This window comes from Xiphophorus maculatus, chromosome 22 (genome assembly GCF_002775205.1).
Source record: "Xiphophorus maculatus strain JP 163 A chromosome 22, X_maculatus-5.0-male, whole genome shotgun sequence".
Classification (NCBI taxonomy): Eukaryota; Metazoa; Chordata; class Actinopteri; order Cyprinodontiformes; family Poeciliidae; genus Xiphophorus; species Xiphophorus maculatus.
In genome coordinates this window covers 6,925,241-6,949,915 of record NC_036464.1, presented here as the reverse complement: position 1 = coordinate 6,949,915, position 24,675 = coordinate 6,925,241, and the positions used below count along the sequence as shown (strand labels likewise).

General features: G+C 37.1%; 2 protein-coding genes across 4 annotated transcripts in view; both read left to right on the top strand.

Annotated features, from left to right (window-relative positions):
• The first annotated feature begins 1,680 nt into the window (after window positions 1–1,680).
• On the top strand, window positions 1,681–8,061 carry LOC102235369 (delta-1-pyrroline-5-carboxylate synthase). Its single transcript, XM_005795141.3, has 17 exons — window positions 1,681–1,809; window positions 2,312–2,427; window positions 2,711–2,862; window positions 2,955–3,104; window positions 3,209–3,313; window positions 3,404–3,562; window positions 3,695–3,785; window positions 4,349–4,473; window positions 4,601–4,745; window positions 4,837–4,910; window positions 5,013–5,112; window positions 5,512–5,732; window positions 5,822–5,959; window positions 6,027–6,222; window positions 6,750–6,871; window positions 6,958–7,240; window positions 7,359–8,061. The coding sequence occupies exons 2-17, from the start codon at window positions 2,331–2,333 to the stop codon at window positions 7,538–7,540; spliced, it is 2,340 nt and encodes a 779-aa protein (XP_005795198.1). The 5' UTR covers window positions 1,681–1,809; window positions 2,312–2,330; the 3' UTR covers window positions 7,541–8,061.
• A 634-nt stretch (window positions 8,062–8,695) lies between these two features.
• Window positions 8,696–24,675, top strand: part of ate1 (arginyltransferase 1) — a 60,112-nt gene continuing 44,132 nt past the window's right edge. For all 3 annotated transcript variants that reach the window (XM_023327543.1, XM_023327542.1, XM_023327541.1), the window contains exons 1-6: window positions 8,696–8,856; window positions 13,725–13,788; window positions 14,884–14,946; window positions 16,393–16,496; window positions 16,627–16,863; window positions 20,990–21,186. In XM_023327543.1, the coding sequence (XP_023183311.1) occupies window positions 8,757–8,856; window positions 13,725–13,788; window positions 14,884–14,946; window positions 16,393–16,496; window positions 16,627–16,863; window positions 20,990–21,186 (765 nt within the window). In that variant the 5' untranslated portion in view covers window positions 8,696–8,756. The remainder of the gene's footprint in view (window positions 8,857–13,724; window positions 13,789–14,883; window positions 14,947–16,392; window positions 16,497–16,626; window positions 16,864–20,989; window positions 21,187–24,675) is intronic.

The window sequence follows — 24,675 nt, the reverse complement described above, 5'->3', positions numbered from 1 at the left end:
AATTAGTCTTTAACATACTTAAATGTAAGGCTATAGTCTTCTGAGTTTAATTTTAAACTCAGAAGTTAATTTTAAACTCTTTTTTTCCATTTGAGGCGGCTTGCTAAGATTAGGAATATTGTACCAGTGGATTATTTTGAAATATTAATCCATGCTTTTATCACAACACAACTGGATTACTGTAACTCCTTATATGTGGGTGTCAGCCAGTCTTCTTTGTCCCGTCTTCAGCTGGTCCAGAATGCGGCTGCTCGGCTCTTAACTGGATCGCGGAAGAGAGAACATGTTACCCCGATTTTATATTCTCTGCACTGGCTGCCGGTACATTTCAGAGTGCATTTTAAGATTCTTTTATTTGTATTTAAATCTTTAAATGGCCTTGCTCCCTCCTATCTCTCTGAGCTGCTACATATACACTGTCCTCCTCGAGCTCTTAGATCAGCGAGCCAAATGAACCTGGAGGTGCCGAGGACTTCCAGGAGGCAGAGAGGAGACAGGGCGTTTGCTGTTGCAGCTCCCAAACTTTGGAATTCTTTACCTATGTTGGTAAAACAGGCCCCCTCCTTAGCAATTTTTAAATCTGCTCTTAAGACTTACCTTTTTCGGTTGGCCTTTGATTCAGTTTGAGATGCTGCTTTTCTGTATTTATCTGGGTATGTTTATGTATTATATAGAGTGCTTTACGTCACTGCATTGTTGGTTTTTATGTGTTTTAATTTTGATTTTATTTGTTTAATCTTGTGATTGTACAGCACTTTGGTCAGTGGTACTGTTTTAAAGTGCTATATAAATAAACTTGCCTTGCCTTGCCTTGCCTTAGTCATTCTTTTAAAAGTTTGGCTCAAAATTAAACATACATCCTTGTTAATATTTGGTTTAATGTCTGCCAGCATGTTCCACTTCTTTGACCATGCTATTTTAGCCATCAGCAAGATTTTTGCATAATTTTTGCTGTATATTTGACCACTCTTCTTATCAGAATTTGCAAAGTTTACTTAATTGATATGTTTCCCCCTGCTTTTAGGTGTGGCACATAAACTTTTAACAGGGTTGAAGCTTTGAGAAGGCCAATCCAGGAGCTTAATATTAGCCTGCTTTGTTTATTACAAATTAGGGTAAAGAGTTTAAAGAGCAATTCTCCATTATCAGTAAAACTTGCTGGAAATCAATCCCATAGCATCATACTGCCACCGTCATACTTATTTTATTTATTTATTTCGAACATGATAGAAGTATAAATTCACACACATCAACAAGGAATGCAAAAGACACATTTTTGTACTAAAATAATCTCAACGTGCTCGAAAAGGAAATGCTTGACAGGCACCCAAGGCCAAAAACCTGCACACACTCCAGTATGTCCATATTTCTGGCACACTCAGATAAAAAGAAAATGGATGGAATATCAAAGTACAACCAATGTAAAAAATTTAAGTTTCTCGTTAACCACGACAAACGTAAGTGGTCAACTTAAGCTTTATAAGTCCTGGGCCTTTTCATCGCTAAAGGCTTTACAGAATATTTGTTACTATTTCTATGTATAGTTGCTTTATTAACAGAAGTCGTCCAGAACGTGTTTTATGCGTAGTTAAAACGTACGTTGCTTTAGCTTACAGGATTTCCTGCGTACACGCTGGTCGTTATTAGATACGTAGTCACTTTTCGTGAATCCCTCCGGTCCGCTTCACTTCCCAAACAACGTGGGCTGTGGATGTGGCAGCAGACAGTCAGACTGACTGACTGACTACGTGTCCCCTCTTTGCAGACCACTGTTGTGTTGTCTGGCTTTCTAACTCTTCGCACTGTCAGGTAACAGCTTATTTTGTTCAATAAAACAACTTTCCGCTGCTGCTAAATGTCTCGAAACTGTAGCTAACTGTAGCTAAAGCTAGCTAACGTTAGCTCGCTGCAGGTTCGTGTTGACATCAGTTGTATTTGCTAAGCAGGTGTTGTATTCTTATTTATTAAGTTTTGAAGCATAATTAATTAATATATTATATGATTTACTTGTATAAAACACCTTTTTGTGGATTTCAGTGATCTGAAAACATCTTCTCTGGGTCAGTGTGTCAAGTTATGACAGCAAACAGCATTCCGAACATGAAAGCAAACTTCCCAGAAAGTACAACTGAATAATCCTTATTGGTTTCCTCCGCCACATAGTATTTATTTTAACGTGTTTAAATGTTATATTTCTGTTGTAGATTGACTCCCATGCAGCCCATCTTTGAATAAAACTGCAGCTTATCTCAGTTGAGGTTATTCCCCTGTTCCAGTAACCTGACATTGATTTGTATGGTCATCCCTACAGGTCTTCAGGTGTTTGTGCCATGTTTGCCAGGCTGGCTCTGTGCTCTCGCCTGCCATCCAGGATCCGGCAGACCAATGTCGGTCCAGTCTCCATCAGAGAATTCTCGCAGGCTAAATGTGAGCTACCACCCAGGTCCTCGTCTGGAAATGATAGTTCCAGGCTTTACTCCTGGTGCTTATTTCAGTCTGACTATCCATTTATTTAATTTATCCATGCATCAGTCTGTACATCTGCCCTAAACCTACTAAAAAAATGATTAAATCTTAAATTTTCAGCAACCCCGATTTGCATATAACAGCATCAACTAAACAGAGACATATTTTCCCTGACTTGCGATTCTCAAAATTCCATGTATGAAATAAAATCACATTTTTAAAATGTGTCTCTTCTTTCTTGCAGTTTTGCTCCCACGTTCCCATGGGAAATCGTTTGCCCACCGCAGTGAGCTGAAGCAGGCCAAGCGCATCGTCGTGAAACTGGGCAGCGCCGTGGTTACACGAGGTGACGAGTGTGGCCTAGCGCTGGGACGGCTGGCTTCCATAGTGGAGCAGGTGATGCTGCAGACATGGTCATGACAGACATTTTATTGGAGAGTCGCTTTTCAAATAGAAACCTGAATGTAGTGTTTTGTGTGTACCACAAGGTGGCCATGTTGCAGAATCAAGGCCGGGAGATGATGATTGTTACGAGCGGTGCTGTGGCTTTTGGGAAGCAGCGGCTCAGACATGAGATTCTGTTGTCTCAGAGCGTCAGACAAGCCTTGCACTCTGGACAGAACCAACTCAAAGACATTGTAACTAATTCTTTAGCACCACAAATTAAATTCCACTTAGAAAGTACTCCTATCTGCTATCTAAATGTTTGATTTACTCTTCTAATCTGATTTCTCTGATTCAGTCTGTTCCAGTTTTAGAGGCCAGAGCATGTGCAGCTGCAGGACAAAGTGGTCTGATGGCTCTGTATGAAGCTATGTTCACCCAGTACAGCATCTGCACGGCACAAGTTTGTATTTGGCTTTTCTTTACAGATTACAACCAACAGCAAATAGGTTAAAAAGCTTCTTAAATGTGATTATTTCTGTCCTTTTTGTAGATTTTGGTAACCAATTTGGATTTCCACGACGAGCAGAAACGTCGCAACCTGAACAGCACGCTACACGAGCTGCTGCGGATGAACATCGTGCCTATCATCAACACCAACGACGCCGTTGTGCCACCCCCTGTTCCCAACAGTGACCTACAGGGGGTTAATGTGGGTACTGTTTGTTGGTAAAAGTGGTAGTCGCATTCTCATTTTTGTGCTGTCCATTTACTGACCACGAGTATTTGTTTAATGTGTGACTAAGAGACATGTTAGGTGAATAAGTTTTTGCTTGTATTTTAGGTCATAAGCATTAAAGACAATGACAGCTTAGCTGCGCGGCTGGCTGTTGAGATGAAAGCTGATCTTCTCATTGCTCTGTCTGACGTTCAAGGTACAGTGAAGAAGGAAATGTTTGCTGTTGACAAAAAAATGACATTTAACTGATTAATTTCAGCTTTCACTCTTATCATTATGTCACATCTTGACTCAAAAATATTTCCCGCTTTTGCTCTTTAAAAGTTCTCCAGATTTGTCAGGCTCCCTTGTCCACATACTTGTTCATGTGAAACCACACATTTTCTTTCTGTCAGATTTAGTGCTGAACTTTGACTGGGCCAACCTAAAACTTTATTTGCTGACAGCAATATGTTGTCAGTTTGGATGTATACTTGGAATCACATAGTGGTACTAAAAAATAAGTAATTTTCATCTTTTTGGCTCCAACTTGAGTCTTTTGGTTTAACACTGACTGATGTTTCAAATTGTACATAATTTCGTCCATTTAACTAATCCCCAAGTTTACCTTTGAAGAAAATTACTGTTTAAAAGTAGTTGGGTGTCTAAGACTGTTTGTAAATCAGGTAGGTTTTAAATTTAAATTGATAATAAAAGTCTTAAAACATCCTTAGTTTAACTCACAGTCAAAGTTTTAATGTGTAAAATTGTGTCCTGCAGGCTTGTATGACAGTCCTCCTGGAACCGACGATGCTAAGCTCATTGACATCTTCTACCCCGGGGACCAGCAGTCAATCACTTATGGCACCAAGTCCAGAGTCGGCATTGGTGGCATGGAGGCCAAGGTAAGCACTACAGATGATCTGTTATCTCTGATTATAAAAAAGGAAGATCAAATATTTAGTCAGAACAAAGTTTTGACTAAATTACAGATTATTTTTATAATCTGACTAAATATTTGCTGTGGATCAGGTGAAAGCAGCCCTCTGGGCGCTTCAAGGAGGGACCTCAGTCATCATCGCCAATGGCACGGATCCTAAAGTCACAGGCCACGTCATCACAGACATTGTCGAAGGGAAAAAGATTGGCACCTTTTTCTCCGAAGTAAAACCTGCAGGTATTTATCGAAACCACATGGCTAAGATACTTGATCCTTATTTTTGGATGTGCATTAAATTTCGACCTGTGTATGTATTGACCACAATCAGGGCCAACTGTGGAGCAGCAGACAGAGATGGCACGGCATGCTGGACGGGCACTTGCATCTTTACTCCCTGAACAAGTATGTGGGTGAAAGATATCACCCCAAATGAGGAGTTATTAGGAGATGATGTGTGTTTTTTAATTTTTTATTTATCATCTATCACAATGTTTGTGTTTGCAGAGAGGAGAAATCATCTGCTGTCTTGCTGAGTTGCTTACAGAAAAGAAGGATGAGATTCTTAGTGCCAACAGGAAAGACATGGAGTTAGCAACAGCAACAGGTAGAGCTCATTGCTGCTGATGACGTTGAAAGGAAAATGATTCCTTTCAGTCAGAGCTAGACCAATTTTGTTTTTCCTTGTTGTCTGAATTTCTTTCAAATCTGATTTCCCAATGTCAATTTTCATTTTTCTAAGGAATGTGACATGCAGTTTAAAAAACAAAGTAGTTTTAAAACCTGCAAAAAAATGACTGTGCTTCAAAATGTTCTACATTTGTGTATCAAAATACATATCCCTAACCTTTTTTTCTGGTCATTAAACTCCAAACAAATTGCACTGAAGTACACCCTATTAGTTTATGTGCTTTATAAACCTAAAATAATAGGTGAATTAGGACTTTACGGTATTTATTGGTGCACCTCGAACAGTTTTTAAAATAATCAATCACTCTGCACTCAGGTCGTTTGTCGCAGCCTCTGATCAATCGCCTCAGTCTGTCTACTGCTAAGCTGAACAGCCTCGCCATCGGCCTGCGCCAGCTTGCCGTATCTTCTGGGAACAGTGTGGGTCGGGTGCTGAGGCGGACCAGGGTGGCTAACAACCTGGAGCTGGAGCAAATCACTGTTCCCATCGGGGTCTTGCTGGTCATTTTTGAGTCACGTCCTGATTGCCTCCCACAGGTAGAACAGTCCCAGAACCAACCATTCTGCTTTTCTTTAAATTTTGGATTATCAGAACCGATGCATTGTATTATAAAAACTCTTTGCAGGTATCGGCCCTCGCGATTGCCAGCGGAAACGCGTTGCTTCTTAAAGGAGGCAAAGAAGCGTCAAACACCAACAAAATCCTGCATCAACTCACACAGGAAGCACTTTCAATTCATGGAGTGGCTGATGCCATTCAGCTGGTAAGGCTTGTTTATTCAGTCACCTCCTTAATTTTCTACTTGCATTAAAATGTAAAATGTTATAAAGGTGAGCACGCGTGAGGAGGTGGAGGATTTGTGCAAGCTGGACAAAATGATCGACCTGATCATTCCAAGAGGTTCCTCTGAGCTCGTCCGAGACATTCAGAGGGCAGCCAAGGGCGTTCCTGTGCTGGGCCACAGTGAGGGTGTCTGCCATGTTTATGTCGACAATGAAGCCAGCATGGACAAAGCCATTGATGTTGGTATGTATTAGCGGCACACAGCTGAAAAGTCTTCATTCTGGGATTTTGTTCAAGCTTCATATCTCTTAAACTTTTTCACATTCTGTCAATTTACAATAACAAACTACATTGTGTTTCATTGGGATTTTATGTAGAGAACCAACACAGAGCAGTTCATTCTTGGGACTTGAGAGGAAATTCAGGCATGTGTTTGGTGTGGCATGGTTTTGTTTTCAGTATCTCTGAAACAATAATTTGCAGAATTTTTGGAGGATATTGCTACCAGTTTTGTAAGTTTAGAGACTTAAGTCTTTGTTGTTCTTTGCAAAACAGATAAAGCTTGTTCTGGACTTTGACTAGGCCATTTTAACACATGAATAATTTTGATCCAACCATGCTATTGTAGCTCTGACTGTATGTTTACATAAAATCCCAATAACACCCAAGTTTGTGATCGTCATTTGGTAAAAGATGAAAACGTTAGAATCTTTATCAAAATGGTGAACATTTTGTTGCTGAATGAACATGGAGATTCTCTTTTGTTTTAGTCAGAGACTCCAAATGTGACTATCCTGCAGCCTGTAATGCCATGGAGACCCTTCTTATTCACAGAGATTTGCTGCGCACTCCTTTGTTTGACCAGATCATTGATATGTTGAGGACAGAAGAAGTAAGAAACATGCATTGACACCAAATCTGGTCTCCACTAGCAAGGTAGTTTGGTTCTTTGTTTCACTAATTATTGTTGTCCTTCAGGTAAAGATTCATGCAGGTCCTCGCTTTGCATCGTACTTAACCTTTAGCCCATCTGAGGTGAAGTCTCTCCGAACAGAGTACGGGGACCTGGAGTGCTGCATCGAGGTGGTAGACAGCATGCAGGATGCTGTGGACCACATTCACAAATACGGCAGCTCCCACACTGATGTCATTGTCACAGAGAACGAGGAAACAGCCGAGCAGTTCCTGCAGCAGGTCGACAGCGCCTGCGTGTTCTGGAACTCCAGCTCTCGCTTTGCCGATGGATACCGCTTTGGCCTGGGTGAGCAAAACATCAGGCATGCCTTTACATATCTCCTTATTAATAAACAATGCCTTCAAGAGCAAAATAACACATTTTTGCATGTTTTTTTAAAACATTTTTTATTTAATCACTGCAGGAGCTGAGGTTGGCATTAGCACAGCAAGGATACACGCCAGGGGACCAGTGGGTTTGGAGGGACTCCTCACGACCAAATGGGTCCTTCGAGGAGAGGGACACACTGTGGCAGACTTCTCCGAGCAAGGCAGTATGAAATATCTCCATGAGAGCATCCCGGTCCCACAGGGACATATTAATTAGGAGATCACCCAGCTGGAGCCTAATCAACAGATGTCTGGAAAGAGTTTATTAGAGTCTTGTGTCAAAAGGTATCATTTCAACTTTCTAGCTGCTCTTCCATCACCTGTGTGAGTTTACTATGTCAGTGCAGGAGACTTGCAGACACAATCGGGTTGATTTTTGTAGAGTTCCAATTTCCTAATTCTGTGAACCGGTACTGAAACCTGTGAATCTGAATCTTTCAGCGCATCAACAAAACATACATTTTGCTAGAGCAACAAAAAAGAACTATGCATAATGCAGACATAAAGTAAAGCTCATTTCCCCTTCTACAAAGTCATTTTTGTAACAAGATTTTAAAAAATGGATCATTGGCTCAGCTGCGATTTTCTAATTTATTTTTTTTTTTACATTTAAAGTCTCCCTTTGCTTTGTAGATCACTGCAAGTATTGTTTGTGCAAGATCTTGGTTCTGATTTTTTATTTTTTTTGCTGTCCTCTTTGCAGAGATAATTTAATAAACATGGTGTACAGTTCTTAAATCATGAGTTTGTACTTTGTACTTATCAGACTATATAATTGCAAGTGCATTATTCATTTTATGTGATAAATCGGAACAAAAGTGCAAAACTGAAGTGAAAGAAAAAAATATACAAAAACAAACAAAATCTGTGGCTGTCTTTATCCCCATTAATAATATCTTTAGGATACTATTATTTCATTTACTGTTTAGTAAATGAAATCCATTTCTTTTTACTTAATGAGTATAAAAACAACTGTAGGGATTATATTTTTGTTTGAGAACAATACAGACCTCTATAAGAGATCCTTCCTGCCCACAGCCATCAGCATCTACAACTAGAAGAACCTTGGATAATATGAATTACAGCGTTTAATTTCAATGTGTAATTAGTATAATAATTTTTAGTAAATTAAAATACACTGAACATTGGTTAAGTTAAAAGTTCTGGTGTGTATACTTTTTAAGGCACTGAGAAGCATGATTGTTAATCTATTGTAACAATATCTCCCATTTACATGTTAGAAATTGTTTGTAAAAGATTAATACAATCTCAATTTTGTGAATATACTAGAGGCATCTGGTACAGTGGATATTAATGCTCTCAGACATGGAGTCTTTGAACGCAGCACCCCAGACGCATAGGCTGTGGGCGGAGTACCCGTCACCGGTTGACCTACCAAACTCAGCAGTCAGCTGTGTGTCTGCATTGCAAAGATGGCAGGAAGCAACTCTTATACAATAGTAGAATATTTTGGAGGGGATGATGGCTACCGCTGCGGTTACTGCAAAAATGACAAGGGAAACTTCTCTCACGGTAGGTTCTGTTGAAGATGTCGAAGAAACGGAGTTGGGCATTTAACTGAGCTAGCTAATGCTAATCAAGCTGAGCCATGTACTTGCTGGAAATAGATAAAAATTTGGGAAAAGGCGATATGTATTTGAAGTTAATTCTGTACGACGTATTATAATGTCAGTATATGTCACATTTTAATTGTTTTATTTCTTGACTAGACCGTAAAGTGAACACTTTCTGAGCGTTAGCTTAGCTTTTAGCCGGTAGCATCATATAGCTTTACTCTAATGAAAACCCCCCAAAACCCAGCGCTGCCATTCAGTGAAACTAGGCAAAACAGAAGCGCACTATATGATACTACTGTCATGTTCAGTATATTTTACTACGGGTTATTTACGTTACTTCAAGAGGTTATCTGTACTCCTGCTAGCTATTGAACAATACCGCCTGAGTAAACTATTTCCTTCGACGCTGTTTCCGTGTTATGTGGAAAGAGTTCCAGTAAGATTGTGTTTTCATCGTTAACTGGAATGGCTTGTAGAACGAATTCAACACCCATTAGCTAGAGTGCATCGTCAAGCTTTTGGTTTGATTTAGGCTGCTGCATGGGGTCAGACAAGTTCAGCATGACATAAACAAACGTCAAAGAAAATACGTCTGTAAGAGACGCAGAACTGCAGTTACCGTGTTTGCAACCTGTGATTTTTAAAAATGCATTATCAGTTGCCAAGTAAACAGAGACAGGAGGTTGTGGATCAGATCCAGTGTTGCTAAACATTGATCTAAAAAAAGAGTCAGTGGGCTGATTATTCAATGGACTTGAATGTGTTTTACTTTAATGCTGTATATTTTAAGATCTGAGATGTATCCTCTTCAGACTTTGTTGGGTATATCAAGTTTCATTATTAACATTTATTTTAGATAATTCATGTAGAGAGGTCAGGTGGGTAGTAACTAGTTACTAGAGGAAAGTTTTTGACAAACCCCCCCCCAAAAAACAAAACAAAATAAACAAAAAAACCATTTTGGAATAGTTTTGCTACACTTGATTTGTTATAAAGTATCACTACTCTTAGTTGAGAGAGATTTGTGGATATCCTTTGTACTGCAAGTAACTTTGCTGAATGAAGAACAGTGATGTTTTAACCAAAAATCAACCACATACACATATTTTAGAATTCTTGTTTGTAAGCTTTGTTGTTCTATTGTCATTTTCTATCTGCTTTGCAATTGGTCATGAAAATGCAGTAAACTCTGTATTATCACTGGAGGTATTTTCCTCTGGTCCTCATATATATATATATATATATATATATATATATATATATATATATATATATATATATTACTTTAAGTATATATTTTATATTCAGATCAGTTCATCTTCGGTTTAAATGATTGAAATTTGAAAAGCCTGAAATTCTTTGAAGGTAATCCATTATTGTCTTTTGAACTGAAGTTTTCTATCAACAATTTTTGATGTGGAAAATGTTTTTTTCTGCCTAAATGTGATATATTTTTTGATTATGTTAGTTGTTTGTATTTATTTCATCTTAATTTTCAAAATAACAGGATTTACTCTGAGAATTTTTGATTTTCAGACAAAAACATTTTAAAACACTTATTGTTATATTCTGGTCAGTTACTCTGAACTCAAGTAGTTATTTTATGACATACCTTTTTACTCTTGAGTAATTTCTTGAACAAAATCTTTTATTTTTACTTACTTTAAAAATATGTTGAAATATTGCAACTCTTATATGTCACAATAAATGTTGTCTCAAGGCACATGGCAAATCCAATTAATATCCAGAAAAAGCCCACACACCCCCACGCGCACCCTCCCGCCACACACACACACGCACGCGCACACACACACACACACGCACACACACACACACACACACACACACACACACACACACACACACATATATAAATAAATTATAGTCATGATTGGTTTTCAGTGTATTGTGCAGTTTTACTTCCTATGCTCTGTATTTTTTTTTTACATTTGTTGAACTTTTCTCTTGTATTTTCTTTTGTTTTGTCAGCCTTGACCACAATGTGAACTCTTTCTTGCACCTGAAGTAGGCCATACAAATGTTGACACCCATACTTATCAAACCTATCTTTCACAACCAGCACAAATCTGTATTCTCTGGTCATTCACCTTGATGTTTTTTTTAGCTGGGAGCTGCAACAGATTTCAAATTATTACTTGTTGCTTTTAAAAAAAGTTTTCTGCTTATTTTCTTCTGTTTGTGTAATTCTATTGTGATTCTCCATCTGTAATCTCAAGTACATTACCATGAAAAATTTATACAAACTGTCTTTTATCAAAATGTGTATGTTTTTCTGAAACTGATTAATATTTTAAGACAAAAAAAAGTAAAAGAGATGTAATTTTTCCTGCAGGACAGAATGGTGGTATTAAATTATAATCAGGTTGACTATACTTAAGGTTCAGGGAGCTCCTAATGCAGTCAATGAGCAACTGGGTACAAAGTCTGCAGACGATAGCTGTGATCTAATCCAAGAGTGGTAATCTGGGTAGTTACGTCATGGAGGCATGGCAAAGCTCCAGGAAGTCAGACGACATGAAAACATTCGTAATTCTTACATGAAGCAGGAATTTTCTGCATAACCCAAGGAAAAGATGTGTATTTAGTTTGTTTTCAAACTGATTATAATTTTCTTAAATTTTTATGGCTTTTGTGTAATATTTTGGATGTAAAGTGTTCATTTTCTGAGAATATACAGATTTAATCTGTGCTGGAAAAATATGGCAGTGATTATCAGATAACTATGTATGAACAATTTGTCTTTCCGTATTCACTGTTTCATTAGTTTCCATCACTGTGATTGGTTGGATAATGTTATCAAGGCTTCTGTTGTAAAGGTAAAGGCAATTTTATTTATATAGCACATTTTCAGCAACAAGGCAATAAATAGTGCTTGTACACAAAGCACATCTCACTCTTCAGTACAGAGCCCAACATCTGCTGTTTTGTGTCTGTTTTGCTTCAGGGAAAACTGAAGAATGGATCAGATGATTGTTTTGTGCTACAGGAACAGCAGCTTTTTTGTTCATGTCAGTCGCATGTGGGGTGATTCATCTGTACGTCTGACTGACATGAATATCTTAAATTAATGATCCTCGTTATGGCATGTTTTCAGCCATTTTTCAAAAGTTTACTCCAGATACTGCAGTTATTGATTTATTTTTTGGTGATTTAACTCTGTTAAATCTGGTGGACTATCATTAAATTAATAAATGCAGGCTTCAGGGAGCTATGCAGGGTTTTAAAGTGGAATATCACCACTTTAGAAACTGCATTTCTTAATTGAATGTCAAAGTGCAGGTATTAATAATACAATTACTTAATTACTTGGATTCTACATAGTTGTCTGATATTTCTCTATAAAGATCTGAAGACACTGGTGGAGATGAATGTTTTAAAGTGCATGTTTCAAACTTGAGGCGTGTGGGCCATATTCGGCCCACCACATTTCAATGGCACTTCAGACATAACAGGGCCAGAGAAATATAACTTCAAGATAATAATTGTATGCTTAAATATTAGTTAAATGAAATCAATCGTTACTTGTATAGGGACAAATGTTATCAATGTAAACAGATGTTGAATATTATTTAATCTTAGATAAGGCAAATTGAAGTCAGAGAAAGGTGTAATATTTAACAGTTTGTTAATGGGTAGTTTTACCTTTACGTTCTGCCACGACCGGCTCTTTCGTGATCTTAATGTGGCCTAAAGTGAAAATGAGTTTGACATCTTGTTTTAAAGCGTAAAACAAAACCTCTCCCCTGGTAGATTTTGAAAAATTCCTCCAAAGTGAGCAGAGCCAAGAGAGACCCAGCCAAATGTGGGGATAAAGGGAGGGGGTGTGATCAGAATGAAGGACGCGCTGTTGTTAGTACATTGTCACTGTATTTTTTTGACTTTTCAGACACCTCTAGCGATTTGTTTTTTTTTAAATTTGCTTTACAAAATCGAAATAGTGGTAAATCTATCAACTTTCTTTCTGTGTTGTTGGAAACTTTTATGATGACATTGCTCCAATTGAGCAGCACCAAGTTTCAGCAGCCGAACTTTTGTATCTGTTTGCGTTGACTGGTTTGGTCTGGTAGTTTTCCTTTATTGAATCATGCTGTGTTCTCCCCTCTCTGTGGACTCAAATTAACCCTATTCTCCTGGGACATGAAGCATTATACTCACTAGAAATGTGTGTGTGTGTGTGTTGTGAACTGTGATCCAGGCAGTTCATTTGGCTGTTCCAGATGTAAATTGATAGTTGACTGTACAGACTCACAGATTAGGGTATGTGCGTTTGTGCACAATGTGCATATGGTTGTTATGTGTTAATAAAAGGTCAGAATCCAAATCCCAGCGGATCTGCTCTGGCTACAAATAACAGACTTGTATGTTTCCATTGGGGCTTTACAGCACTGTGGGAAATTGGGACTGGATTGTCAAGGAAAATGTGATTTAAGATGCAGTAAACATTTTTCCCCGGTGCTCCATTCTCAAGGAGTTCTTTAATAAACTAGAGTCTGTTTTATCTTTCTGCTGAAAACTGTAAAACAGTGTTTAAATTAATTTGACCTTGCAACATTCAGTTTTATTAATTAATTTGTCTCTGTTTTTTTCTGTAACTTTAGTCAGATAAAACTGCACAACATTGTGTATAATAAACAATAATTTTATTCTGAATTGTTGATACTAAATTGCTGAATCTTTTCTAAATGAAGCTTTTCTATTCCTTCACATGAAATATATTAAACATCTTGATTATAATTACTTTGAACAATGTTTAGTCCTATTAAAATAAATGTCTTGCTTATTCTTTGTTGTTTTTTTTGGCAGGAATGTGGTCTCATTCTATGACCGTACAAGACTACCAAGATTTAATCGATCGGGGATGGAGAAGGTACGTTCATTATTTGTTTTATATAGAGAAAGTTTTACTCTCATCCTACAAAAGCTTAGACATGTATTCAAATAAAATCAGTTTTACTTCATTTGTTTGTATCTTTTCTGCAGTTTTATTTGTCTCATTTGGGTTTCTCTGGGGTTGCTTTGCTTCCATTTTATTTGTTTGCTATTAGAAGTTACTTTTGATTGTTAAGCTGCTGCCGGGTCTTATTTTTTACTCATGGCCCTAAAAGCCTTTGTAGATCAAAATAATAATAATAATTGGCCACAATGAAGTAAATTTCTGTTAGAAAAACTTAGAAATTTGTAGATTTCACATATTTAAAAGAAGATAACTTCATTATTCTCTGATGTCAACCATTTGCAAAATCGACCCAATTGTATCTGCAAGTCTCCTGCACTGATATATCACAATTTTCTGTGATTAAACACATAAATTTACAGTATCAAAACTTAAATATTCTCTGGCATTGTAAAGTCAGAAATTTTCAAGAGAAATTTTCAAAAGTTTTCTGAGATTAGAAACTCATTTGCCAAAAAAGCAGGAAAAGTTGATTAAGATTGAGGGGGTAAAAGTTGGAGATGCACATCTGGATATTTCTGGGTATACACCCAGGAGATGTTCCGATATGAAAAAAGCCGAATCTACCTTTAATGCTTTGGAAAAAAAAAACAGATGCTCTTCTCCTAAATTTACTACTTTAATCATAAAAGAATCCTGTTCAATTTGTTGTAAATGTCTGATTTTATGTATCTTGTTTCTTTATTTTCTTGCTTTTCATTGACATGTTTTACCTGGGTAATTTGATTTTGTTTTCTTTTGGTTGATATCTTGTTATTTCCTCTTTAGTCTAAGTAATATTTATTTTTCAATGTACACATGACCATCCACTGTGGTTCATAATCTAGACATAATCTTGAATTGACTCTTTTGCTCTTTTTGTCTGAAATGGATGACCCAGTCAGTAATCTGAATGCTTGTCTTCTCCTTTCCTGCTCTGAGTTTATACATTATAACAAATCAGTGGAAAATCTTTCAATAGAGAAGAATGACTTCAACAGTAAAGGTTACCATTGTTTTGTTTTTCAGAAGTGGAAAATATGTTTACAAGCCCATAATGAAGAAGACGTGCTGTCCTCAGTATACCATCAGGTAATTTTTTAGTTAAGCATTCACATTATGATGCACTACTCTGATCCAGAGAACAGCTGGAATCAATGAATTAATTTCATCTAAATTTGGAGCTTTTAATCATTTTGTTTGACACGTTCTTTTTCCAGAGAGGAATCATGACATAATATAAAAAGCCAAAAGACAAAACAAGAATCATTTGCAAGTATTTAAATTTGTTGTGGATTCACTCTGATCCACGAAGGATGAAAATTACATGTATAGGGTCAAATGTATACATACACTGCCAACTATTTTTTAGTTGTGTCTCTAGTAAACTGCACCTCCACCACAATGTTTTTGCTCCCATCATCCTGAGTTCCTGTAACCTAAAATGCTTCTGGATATTTAGATGCTTTTTTTGACAGACATTATTACATTTTTTTTCCTGGCCCAAACTAAGCTTTTAATCATCTGCAAATGTTATTATGGTGGCTTTGGGGTGGGTATTCCAGGAGGTTAATGTTTGCACCTCTTTATCCATTCAGAAGCTAGTTTTAAGGTTGTTGATTTCTTGTGATGTTGAAAAAATTTGGAGACAGCCACAGTTTCATACTACTCCTTACCCTTTTTGTGACGCCAGTACCACTGGCTAGTTAAACAGACCCTCAGCATGACGCTACCACTGCCATGTCTGAAAGTTGTAATAGTGTTCTAATATCTAAAAGCTTGACTTTCCCAAACATTATTCTTTTCACTGAGCTCAGCCTTTGCTTCATCGTTAAAGACTCTCACTAAAAGTTTCTCCAGAAGGCTTTTAGCTTGTTCATGTGGCCTTTTACAAATTTCACACGAGCTTTAACATTTGGAGGGGCGGCTTGTTTGTTGGGTTAGTACACTCTGTCCATGGTAAAAGTGGCTTCACTTTGGAAAATGACTATTGTACCCTATTATTTGGGGTTGACAATTTGGATCAGATGGTTGAAAATTAGAGCTATTTGTGTGTTCCAACTGGATAATAAGGCCAAACACACATCAGATGTGGTTTTGCAATAAATAAATCAGGCTAACATTAGGCTCTAGAGTTGCTCAAACCTCAACCTATACAAAACTGTATTGACTACACTAAAAAGGCTTGTTAGTACAAGGAAACCAAGCCATTGAAATGAGCGGTGCCATTGTTCAGCTATTCAGCAGACTTTATGATGGCTGCATGTTATTTATTTATTTATTTTAGTTTAGCCACGACTTGCTAAGGGACGTTGAAGTTTGTTGTGTTGTTTATATTTGGGCCTCAATGTGTAACAATGACAGTGTGTAGATAAGAGAAAGTCTACAAGACATTAAACTTGGGCACCAAATTATTTATTTAAAACCACTAAAGTAAAAGCACAAACTGACATTTATACATATGATGCTAATCTTGGAGAGGAACTGTCCACCCAAACTGAAAAAATTCTAACTTTATTTGATCTTTTCTCCCTCAAGGTGTCATGCACTGAATTTCCAGCCTTCTAAATCTCATAAGAAAATCTTGAAGAAAATGAGCAAATATATTTCTAAAGGAGAACTGCCAACAGCACAGGCGGATGGTAAGAAGGTTGCTCCTACATGCACAGAAAATGTTTTGTAAATGTATGAAAAACATTGGTGTACAAGCAGCTTGTTACTGGATGTGGGTTTATAGTACACGCTAGTTGCATAAATATTTGTTTTGTGCAGGGGAGCCAATGGATTCTGTCTGCGAAGAAGCTGGTCCACGGGAACCTACTAAAGTCTGTCAGTCAGATTTAAAAGTTGTTGCTAACGCAGATATTAAAGATGAAGTACCAAACTGTTCCGCTGCTACAGAAGTTCAGAAAAACTCAGTGGATTCTACAGCTGGAAGTTCAGAAAATTCCCAGAATGATTCAACTTCAGTCTCAGAAGGGGGAACAGATGCCAAAGCTTCTAAGCCAGGTAAAAAAAAGTATAACTCTTTTTAAACAAACATAATTTCACAGTATTTATTTATTTATTTGTTTATTACTATTTTCCATTATTGTAATTTTTTGTCATTGTAAAAATTGTGTCAAATGATTATGGAACTCCATGAGCTGTCATTTATTTTCTGTTGAGGGTGTTTTGTTTGCAAAAGTGGCATCTTTCATATGTTGATGGATAATTAGTGAACAGTAAGGATTCTAATCTGCTTGTTGAACAAGTCTGAAAAGTGTGGCCTGCATTGCAGTCAGCCCCATGAGCCGAACATTTTGAATTTGAAGTTGATAGTAATTGAAGGCCACAAAATAATGATTTTTTAAAATTAATATTTCCCCCCAAAATTGCTAAATGTTTTGTTTTTATCTGCACAACATTTTCATAAAGTGAAGAAGTCTTATTTCCATAGAAAAGTGAACTGTAGATTATTGTAGATCTGAAACATAAAATCTAGCATGTTTGCCTTGTTTAAAAATCACAAACAAACAAAACTACAAACAACATCCTTAAGGGTGAGTGTTTTTCTGTTATCTTTGGATCTGTTGTTTATTCTGAGCAACATTTACAGCATATAGATCAAAAGCATTTGCTTTATTTAGTGGAATTTACTAAAAGCGTGCATCATGTCTGCCCATGAATGAGGCTGAAATTTAATGAAATGAGTACTTTGTGTTGTACCTTTGATTTTTATGATACTTTATTTTGGCTATATCTTTTTCAAAAGATAGTGAAAATTTCACTGTAAGATTTATCTGCATCAACCTCCAATCTTGAGCTGGGAAAACAAGTTTGTGCCATTTTTGTATTGCAGTGTACGTCCACATGAAATCACTATGAGGGCCACAAATGGCCCCCAGGCCGCACTTTGGACACCTCTCTTATAAAGCATTAAAATGTAAGAAAATCTTCATGTTCTGTAGCTTTTTCTAGCATTATGGACTCCTGCTGTGCTGCTGTTCTGCAATATTTAATTTCCACTGCCTTCCAGAAGGTGTCACTGTTCACCAAGCTGCCCCACCCTGGAGCAGTTTGGAGGCAGTTGAGCTCTCCCCTTCATTACTAGGAGATTGTGTGACTTGGACTTGTCTTTCATATTCTTCTCCTCACTTGGCCAGCACAGGATATCCTCATAGCCAGCTTTATGTAATGAATCAACAGTTCTCAAGTGAGAAGATAATAAACTCCCTTTAGATACAGGAAGTAGAACTTTCATTTCCAAAAACTTAATGAGAACAGCTCCCATCGCAGGGGCAGGATGGTTCTGTACAAGCTGAGCTTTTTGCAGACATAAACATTCAGTGAGAAACTGCAGCAGTGGCAGTGCTGTTGTTCCACTATGCCTGTGTCAGCACCAGTCTTCTTTGGGCTACAGTGTCAGGAATAACAAGCCTTTTCAGCAAAGCGGAAACAGGAGGATTTACTGCCCACCCCACCACCCCTGCATTTACCTCCAACAGAAAACACCTGGTCATATATTTCCTCAGCTTTTATTACTAGAGGCTTTATACCTTTAGGGAGGATCCAGTTCCAGGTTGAGAAAACACGACTTCCCATACCTTAAATGCAGACAGGGGTCTCAAAGGAACAAGCCAATACAGAAATGTAAGATTGTCCTGTTTTAATTACTTTAGAAAGGTTCTTAGGTAGACAGAAAATGACTCACACTTGGGTTTTAAGCAGAAACCCCTCATCTGAAACCCATTGTGAGTTTTAGTAACTCTGACATTAGACAACCTGGATCATCTTTAAAGTTTACATAAAAACCAGCTGTATTTGAATTACATTTACACTTTACAATCAGTGTATCTTGTTTAATTTTCTTCAAAATGGAAGATGAATATCCCAGATTTTATGAAGTGTTAACTGCAGGACTGAAAGCATCCGTCTTGAACAGGAAGTTATCTGTCAGAGTTTATCTTCACTGCAGCTGCATTCTTTATCCTCAGGAGTAAACATGTCTCTGTGTGATATTAAGAAGGAAAGTATCTGTTATTGATGAGGGTGTAGCTTAACATGATTTGTACACTGACAACTACGGTTCAATCTGCACAGAAAGAGGCAGCGTAATGATGCGCTTCAAGATTCAGCAACCCACCAAACAAGCAATCATTTGCTCTTCAGAGGACAGCATCTGCTTTAAAGTAGGAACTAAAATGCCTCTTCCTCATGACATCATCAGAGGGGAAAGCTTGTCAGTGGGCTGATGTTGGCAGCTGGCAGTGGTGCAAGCAGGATACGACTATCACTTCCTTATTGCTCCAAACAGGATGTGGGGGTGTAAACTGTTGACATGGGATGCCCGGAGTCCTACAGGACTTGGGAGGAGCCCAAGAAGTTGTAGTGGTGGGGAAGAAAAAGAGGGGACACATAGAAAGAAAACAGTTTGTGTGCTTGAAAATCAGAACTGTCAGAATCAGAAAGATGGTTAGCTTTTTTCCTGTAAGGGAGAAACAAATTTTATTTATGATGACTTCTGCTTCTTAATAAATACTGTCTACCTGGTAACCATCTGGACTTTATTTGCCCATTTTTTATTGCTTTATAACAGTTCAGAAGCTACAACAATGTCCACAACACATAAAACAGCCTGACGTTAGGACATTCAGCACAGTTTTAGGCTGAAACCAGAGATTTACAGATCAATTGATTCCATTCAATTTAGTTTAATTATATAGTACCAATTCACAACATGTCACTTGACATGTCATCTCAAGTCACTTTATAAAAGTCAAGTGTCAAGTTTAGTTTATTCATCAGAAATGTTTTCTGTTTAAGGAAACTCGGGATATATTGCATTGAGTCACTGACTTGCAGCAATCCCTTCTTCAGACAGAGCAGACAAACAAAAAGGAAACAGAATCACAGATCCAAAATTATTTTCTGTTAGAGAAAAGTAAGAAGTAAAAGAGAAATACATCTAAAGAAATTAGTTCTTAGCCAGTTTCAAACGTATAGCTAAATAGAACAACAACTAAACGCAGCTTCGATGAACAGTGAAAACGAGAGGAAAAAACATAAAAAATTTAAATGACAGCAAATGCAAAAATTGGAGAGTACTAGGAGAATGCAGCGTAGTTAGTTTTTTACTGTAAAATTATAACAATATTTACTGTAAAGCAGGGCTTTACCACAGTTTTATCTAAAAAGAGAATGTTGACCGTCTTGAGATTTTAAAGTGTTTTTAGCACCTTGCTAATAGTTAGCTTGTTTAGCTATCGTAATTAGAAACAGCAGCCTCACTGAGTATTCTCTACAGGTCGTAACGCTTGCCTTAACACTGAGATTTCCCTTAAACTTGGCAACATTTCCAAATCCAAGATTTTCAAGATGTTCCATGAACAGAGGTTGAAAGCTCAAAATGCTTAAAAAGAGCAATTGCTGAAGTCTCACTTCATTAAATAATGGAAGTCTAAATTAACAGGCAACATGCTGTTTCCTATTAAGTAGCTGCCACACCTCACTGACACAGAAAATAGGCAACTTTGAATCTGCTTCACTTGGTAGCAACTTCAACATGGAAGAGTGCTGCTGTTGATGGCAGCTAAGACTGGAAAATCTAGATTTTTTTCTTTTGTGTGTGTTTCCACTCAGTTACCAGTCAGAATCGGTCAAGCTGAAAGTCATCCACTGCTTTTGTGTCACTTTTTAGAGTGATAAATGTCAATGAGTTTGTTTTTCATTTGTTCTTGATGATTTGTTACTTTTGGAAATATTTTAGCATGCTTCATGTTAGGTTCTGTTTCAGTGGTTTCTAGATTTTACAGGTCTAGAAGAAATTAGGTCTTAGTTTCTGGATAGCTTTTTACATTAAGTGAAACCCTCTTTTGAAAACTCTGTTCTGCAAATATCCATGACATTTCTTCCTGACACTGAAATTAATTCAGAAATACAAGAAATCTGTATGAAGCAAATCCTTTTCCTCCTTCAGTACCAACTTCCACTCCGATATCGGTTGTTGGCCAGTTATCGCAGTAGCCAGTTGGTCTGTTTTCCTGACCAACTGGCTGGTCAGGAAAATCATCTGAACCTATTCATAAGACTAATTCCAGTTCTAGTCTCATACTCTAGTTTTGTTTTGACAATCATTCTTCCTCTTCTGGCACAGGGTTGGGAGCAGACCCTAGCCGTCCGCCTTGCAGAAAGGCCAAAGATTTAAGAAAGGAGCGTCGTCTTCAGAAAGACCAGAAAAGACAACATGGTGCTGGAATCTCGCTAGCAAAGCCTGCCAATACTAACCAACCCAAAACACTGGAGGAGTTCATCAGCGAGTCTTTAGAGGACAACTCCTCTGATCGCCTTGAGGTGAGCAGAGTTTTTAAAGCAGCCTGTTTTTGAAACTTAGCTTTATTTTTCGTAAAGAAATGACATTCTTTGGTTAAAGCCTCTTCCTCGACCACAGTGACTTCACCGTGTGTTTATTTGCGCGGAAGCAATAGCTGAGTGGAAAAAGCAGATCTTCCTAGATCGAATTCAACAAAACGACAGGCACACCACAGAGACCGATGAAACTTTAGATGATGTTGAAACCACAATATTTAGCAGAACCACGAAGCAAAGACATGGAAATAAACTTTCAGGAGGAAGCATGTTGATGTAGAATGATGGCTGGTAATGGCTTCCGACCGAGGTTGGTAGCATAACGTCAGTTTTGGTCTGAAGCAGATTTAGAGCCAGATGCTGCAGCGAAGCAGGCAGTGATGCCATTTTCCAATCAATGCTTCTACATTGAATTCATCTGTTTGCCTGCACTAATCATTTAATTTCACTAAATGAATGTGCAAGGTTAGGCTTCTCAAATGAAGGTTAATTAAAGGCTTTATGGAGGTTTTTACATGATCAATACAGCAGTATAAATCAGATGTAGTGAAGCAATATTAGATTTCTTTCTCTAAATTAAATATGTTTTTAATCAATTTAACAGATTTGTCTGGATCTGTGACTCATTTTACTGCTTTTCAACTAAGTTCGACCTTGAAGAGTTTTTGTACTAATGTTTACATTTTCATTTTTCAAGGATAAGGAAAGTAAAATTAAAAAGTCTCCATAAAATGTATCAAAGTTTTTGGCAGCAATGTTTCTACTATAAAATAATGTGAATTTGACTTAAGGCCTTTGACTTAAGGCTTTTAGCTAATAGTAAAAATGAATGTGGAGGACACTGTTTGAAAAATAAATATTGAGAAAGAATATGAAGTTGATGTCATTGCTTTTATTTATATGATTGGTTTTAAGTTTATAACAAACCGAAATCCATAATCTGCAACAGGAAGGACACAGGAAGGACAAATATAGATTTACAATCAGCCTATCAGTTTTCAGGTCTTAAAAGCCGGTGTGGTTTCAATTTCCACCACCAGGGGTCAGTATAACAACATCAGAGATCTTTTAGCTTCTGAAGGAAACTGTGGAACATTCCACAGCATTCTCCTCTGAGCCGCCCACTATCTTTGCAGTTTGATCACTTTTGATAAATCGGTCTTTGATCATTTATAGCTGGGTTTTTTCTGTTATATTCAGCCATATACATACACAAAACGTCAGTTTCACAGTAGCATATATGATACTGTAAAATAAAACCTCTCCCTGTCAGTAAAGTAAATTTTGACTGATAATAATGAATGTTTAGGATTATGTGAGTAAAGGATGTAGTTAATTATATGGCTTCTATGTCCAGTAGACTTAATGTTTTGGTTTGGCTATAAGGTGAAGATGGCAAGTGTTCACATGAGAGAGTCAGTATTCTATCCAAGCAAAACAAACCTCATGTTCAGTTTTGCATCCTGTTCTTCTCAGATATTCATATGGCAGCATCTCTCTGGCCAACAAAAGCTTCCAAACGAAGAGGCGCTTAATTAAAAAGGGGAGCTGCAAGTTGAGAAAGCAACACTCACTTCTCTTTCCAAATCTTGTCCTGATTTTCTTTTTCTTTTCTATTTAGTCTAATTCTTAACTCTCCAATAATTTTGATTAAACAAAAAATAAGCTGTGGATGTTAGCAGATCATAGACTGTAAAAAAATATTACTCATTGTTTGGCAACTTCTTTTATGGAGGTTATAAGTCCAACATTAGGGTCTTATCCCATTGAAGCTTTAAAATGGAACATTATGTTCATGTATTTTATCTGTTTGAGACTTATAAGGTTGTGCTTTCTGTTGCAGATCACTCCTACCCAAAAGTATGCTCCACTTTAGGATCTATTATTCCAGGACCAGATTTTAAAATGATAATGCATTCTGATTTGAAAGTGCTTCTTGTGGAAACAAATGTAATCAGAAATGCTGTGTATTATTTGGAGTTCCCTATAAAATGCTCTTTTTAAACCAAATTACTCATCTCAACCAGTTATTTAAAAAACATTAGTTTGAAAGTTTTACTGGATTAACTTCCATTTTATGACTATCGGTCTATGAACAAAAGAACAAGACTACTATGTCTCTATTATTCGGTTGAGCTGATATATTTTGGCAACATAACTTTAATAGCCTCAATTGTAACCTCTTTAACATAAAAACATTGTAAAATGCACCTTTTAAAAATTGTTTATTTGACTCATGGTTGTTATTTTGATGTTGGCTTTTATTTTCTTTAGGACACCGTAAACTCCTATTTTGAAAGAGGCTGCATAAGTAGCTTTTCACATATTTATTTACCTTAGTTTAATAAATTCACAGCGAAACATGATCAGATAATTAGTTCTTATTGTTAAAGTAACTGCCTTTCCTTAATCGTTTTAGTTTTGAATTTAGAAATATAGCATTAGGTACAGCATAAATTCAATTGATGTTTGTCAACTTATTAGTAAGCAGTTAGTCACATGCCATCATCAGTTTCATACAAACCTATTTTGATTTCAGTTAAAAACTGAAAAACATGGTGAAGTCACTGAGTTGAGCTCATGCATTTTTTCTATTTATGATTTTCTGTCATGTACAGTCCAGTTGAAAAGAAAGCCCTCCCTCTTTATCAGGTCTAGAGTTTTTATCATAAAAAATTAACAGGCTCAAAAATAATAGTTGATATCTGATACTAGTCCAGGTAATGTGTCAGTATCCGAGTTCCTCTCTAAAAGGAACTGCTATAGAGCCTGCTATTGGAGCACAGTGGACTCCCGCCTATTTGTGGTTGAGTATTTTTGGGTTTTTCTGTGGTAAAAATTGAAATATCTGTAAAAAAAAAAAAAAAAAATGCAGCATGGAAGCTGAAATACCTAGGTGCAATTCTACTTGACATGCTAATGGTTGGCGTTTTCCTTGGCATTGATTGGCTGCACCCTGAAGAGCAGAGATAAGGAAAACTGTAAATGATAGGCTCAGCTGCAAAATGGTTTCCACTGCATTATTAATGCATATTGAAGCATATTTGGTGTTTGAACTTTAAAATACTCATTTATTCGCATTTTTAGAGGGGGTTTTGGAACACTGGGGGTTCACTGCACTACCTGTGATTGATAGGTCTGCAAATTCCTCACTGTCTTACTACCTATTGTACATGGTATGTAATACAATTTGGCAAACCATATTCATTGGGTTGATCATGTAATTGAGTTTGTCCTGACAGTCCAAATAGAGAGACTGTATTGGCGTTTAATGCTATGTAAACATTGTACTTATTCTCTTAAGTTCTATCTGCCCACAATTAAATGGAAATGTTTATGCTTATGCGTTTGGCAGTTGGTTTTAACCAAAACAACTTAAAAATGAGGAAATGTGTAGAACTACATCAAAAGCTGATTAATCAATGAGTTGTTGTAAAACAGAAAGTTAACACACTAATGATGGAATAACACTTC

What these genes read in the sequence shown, in the direction of transcription:
- LOC102235369 (XM_005795141.3), top strand. Translation starts at nt 2,331, where the DNA reads ATGTTTGCCAGGCTGGCTCTGTGCTCTCGCCTGCCATCCAGGATCCGG. An exon ending in TGCTCTGTCTGACGTTCAAG is followed by an intron (nt 3,786 to 4,348) that starts GTACAGTGAAGA and finishes TGTGTCCTGCAG; the next exon opens with GCTTGTATGACAGTCCTCCT. An exon ending in TGGCTGATGCCATTCAGCTG is followed by an intron (nt 5,960 to 6,026) that starts GTAAGGCTTGTT and finishes AATGTTATAAAG; the next exon opens with GTGAGCACGCGTGAGGAGGT.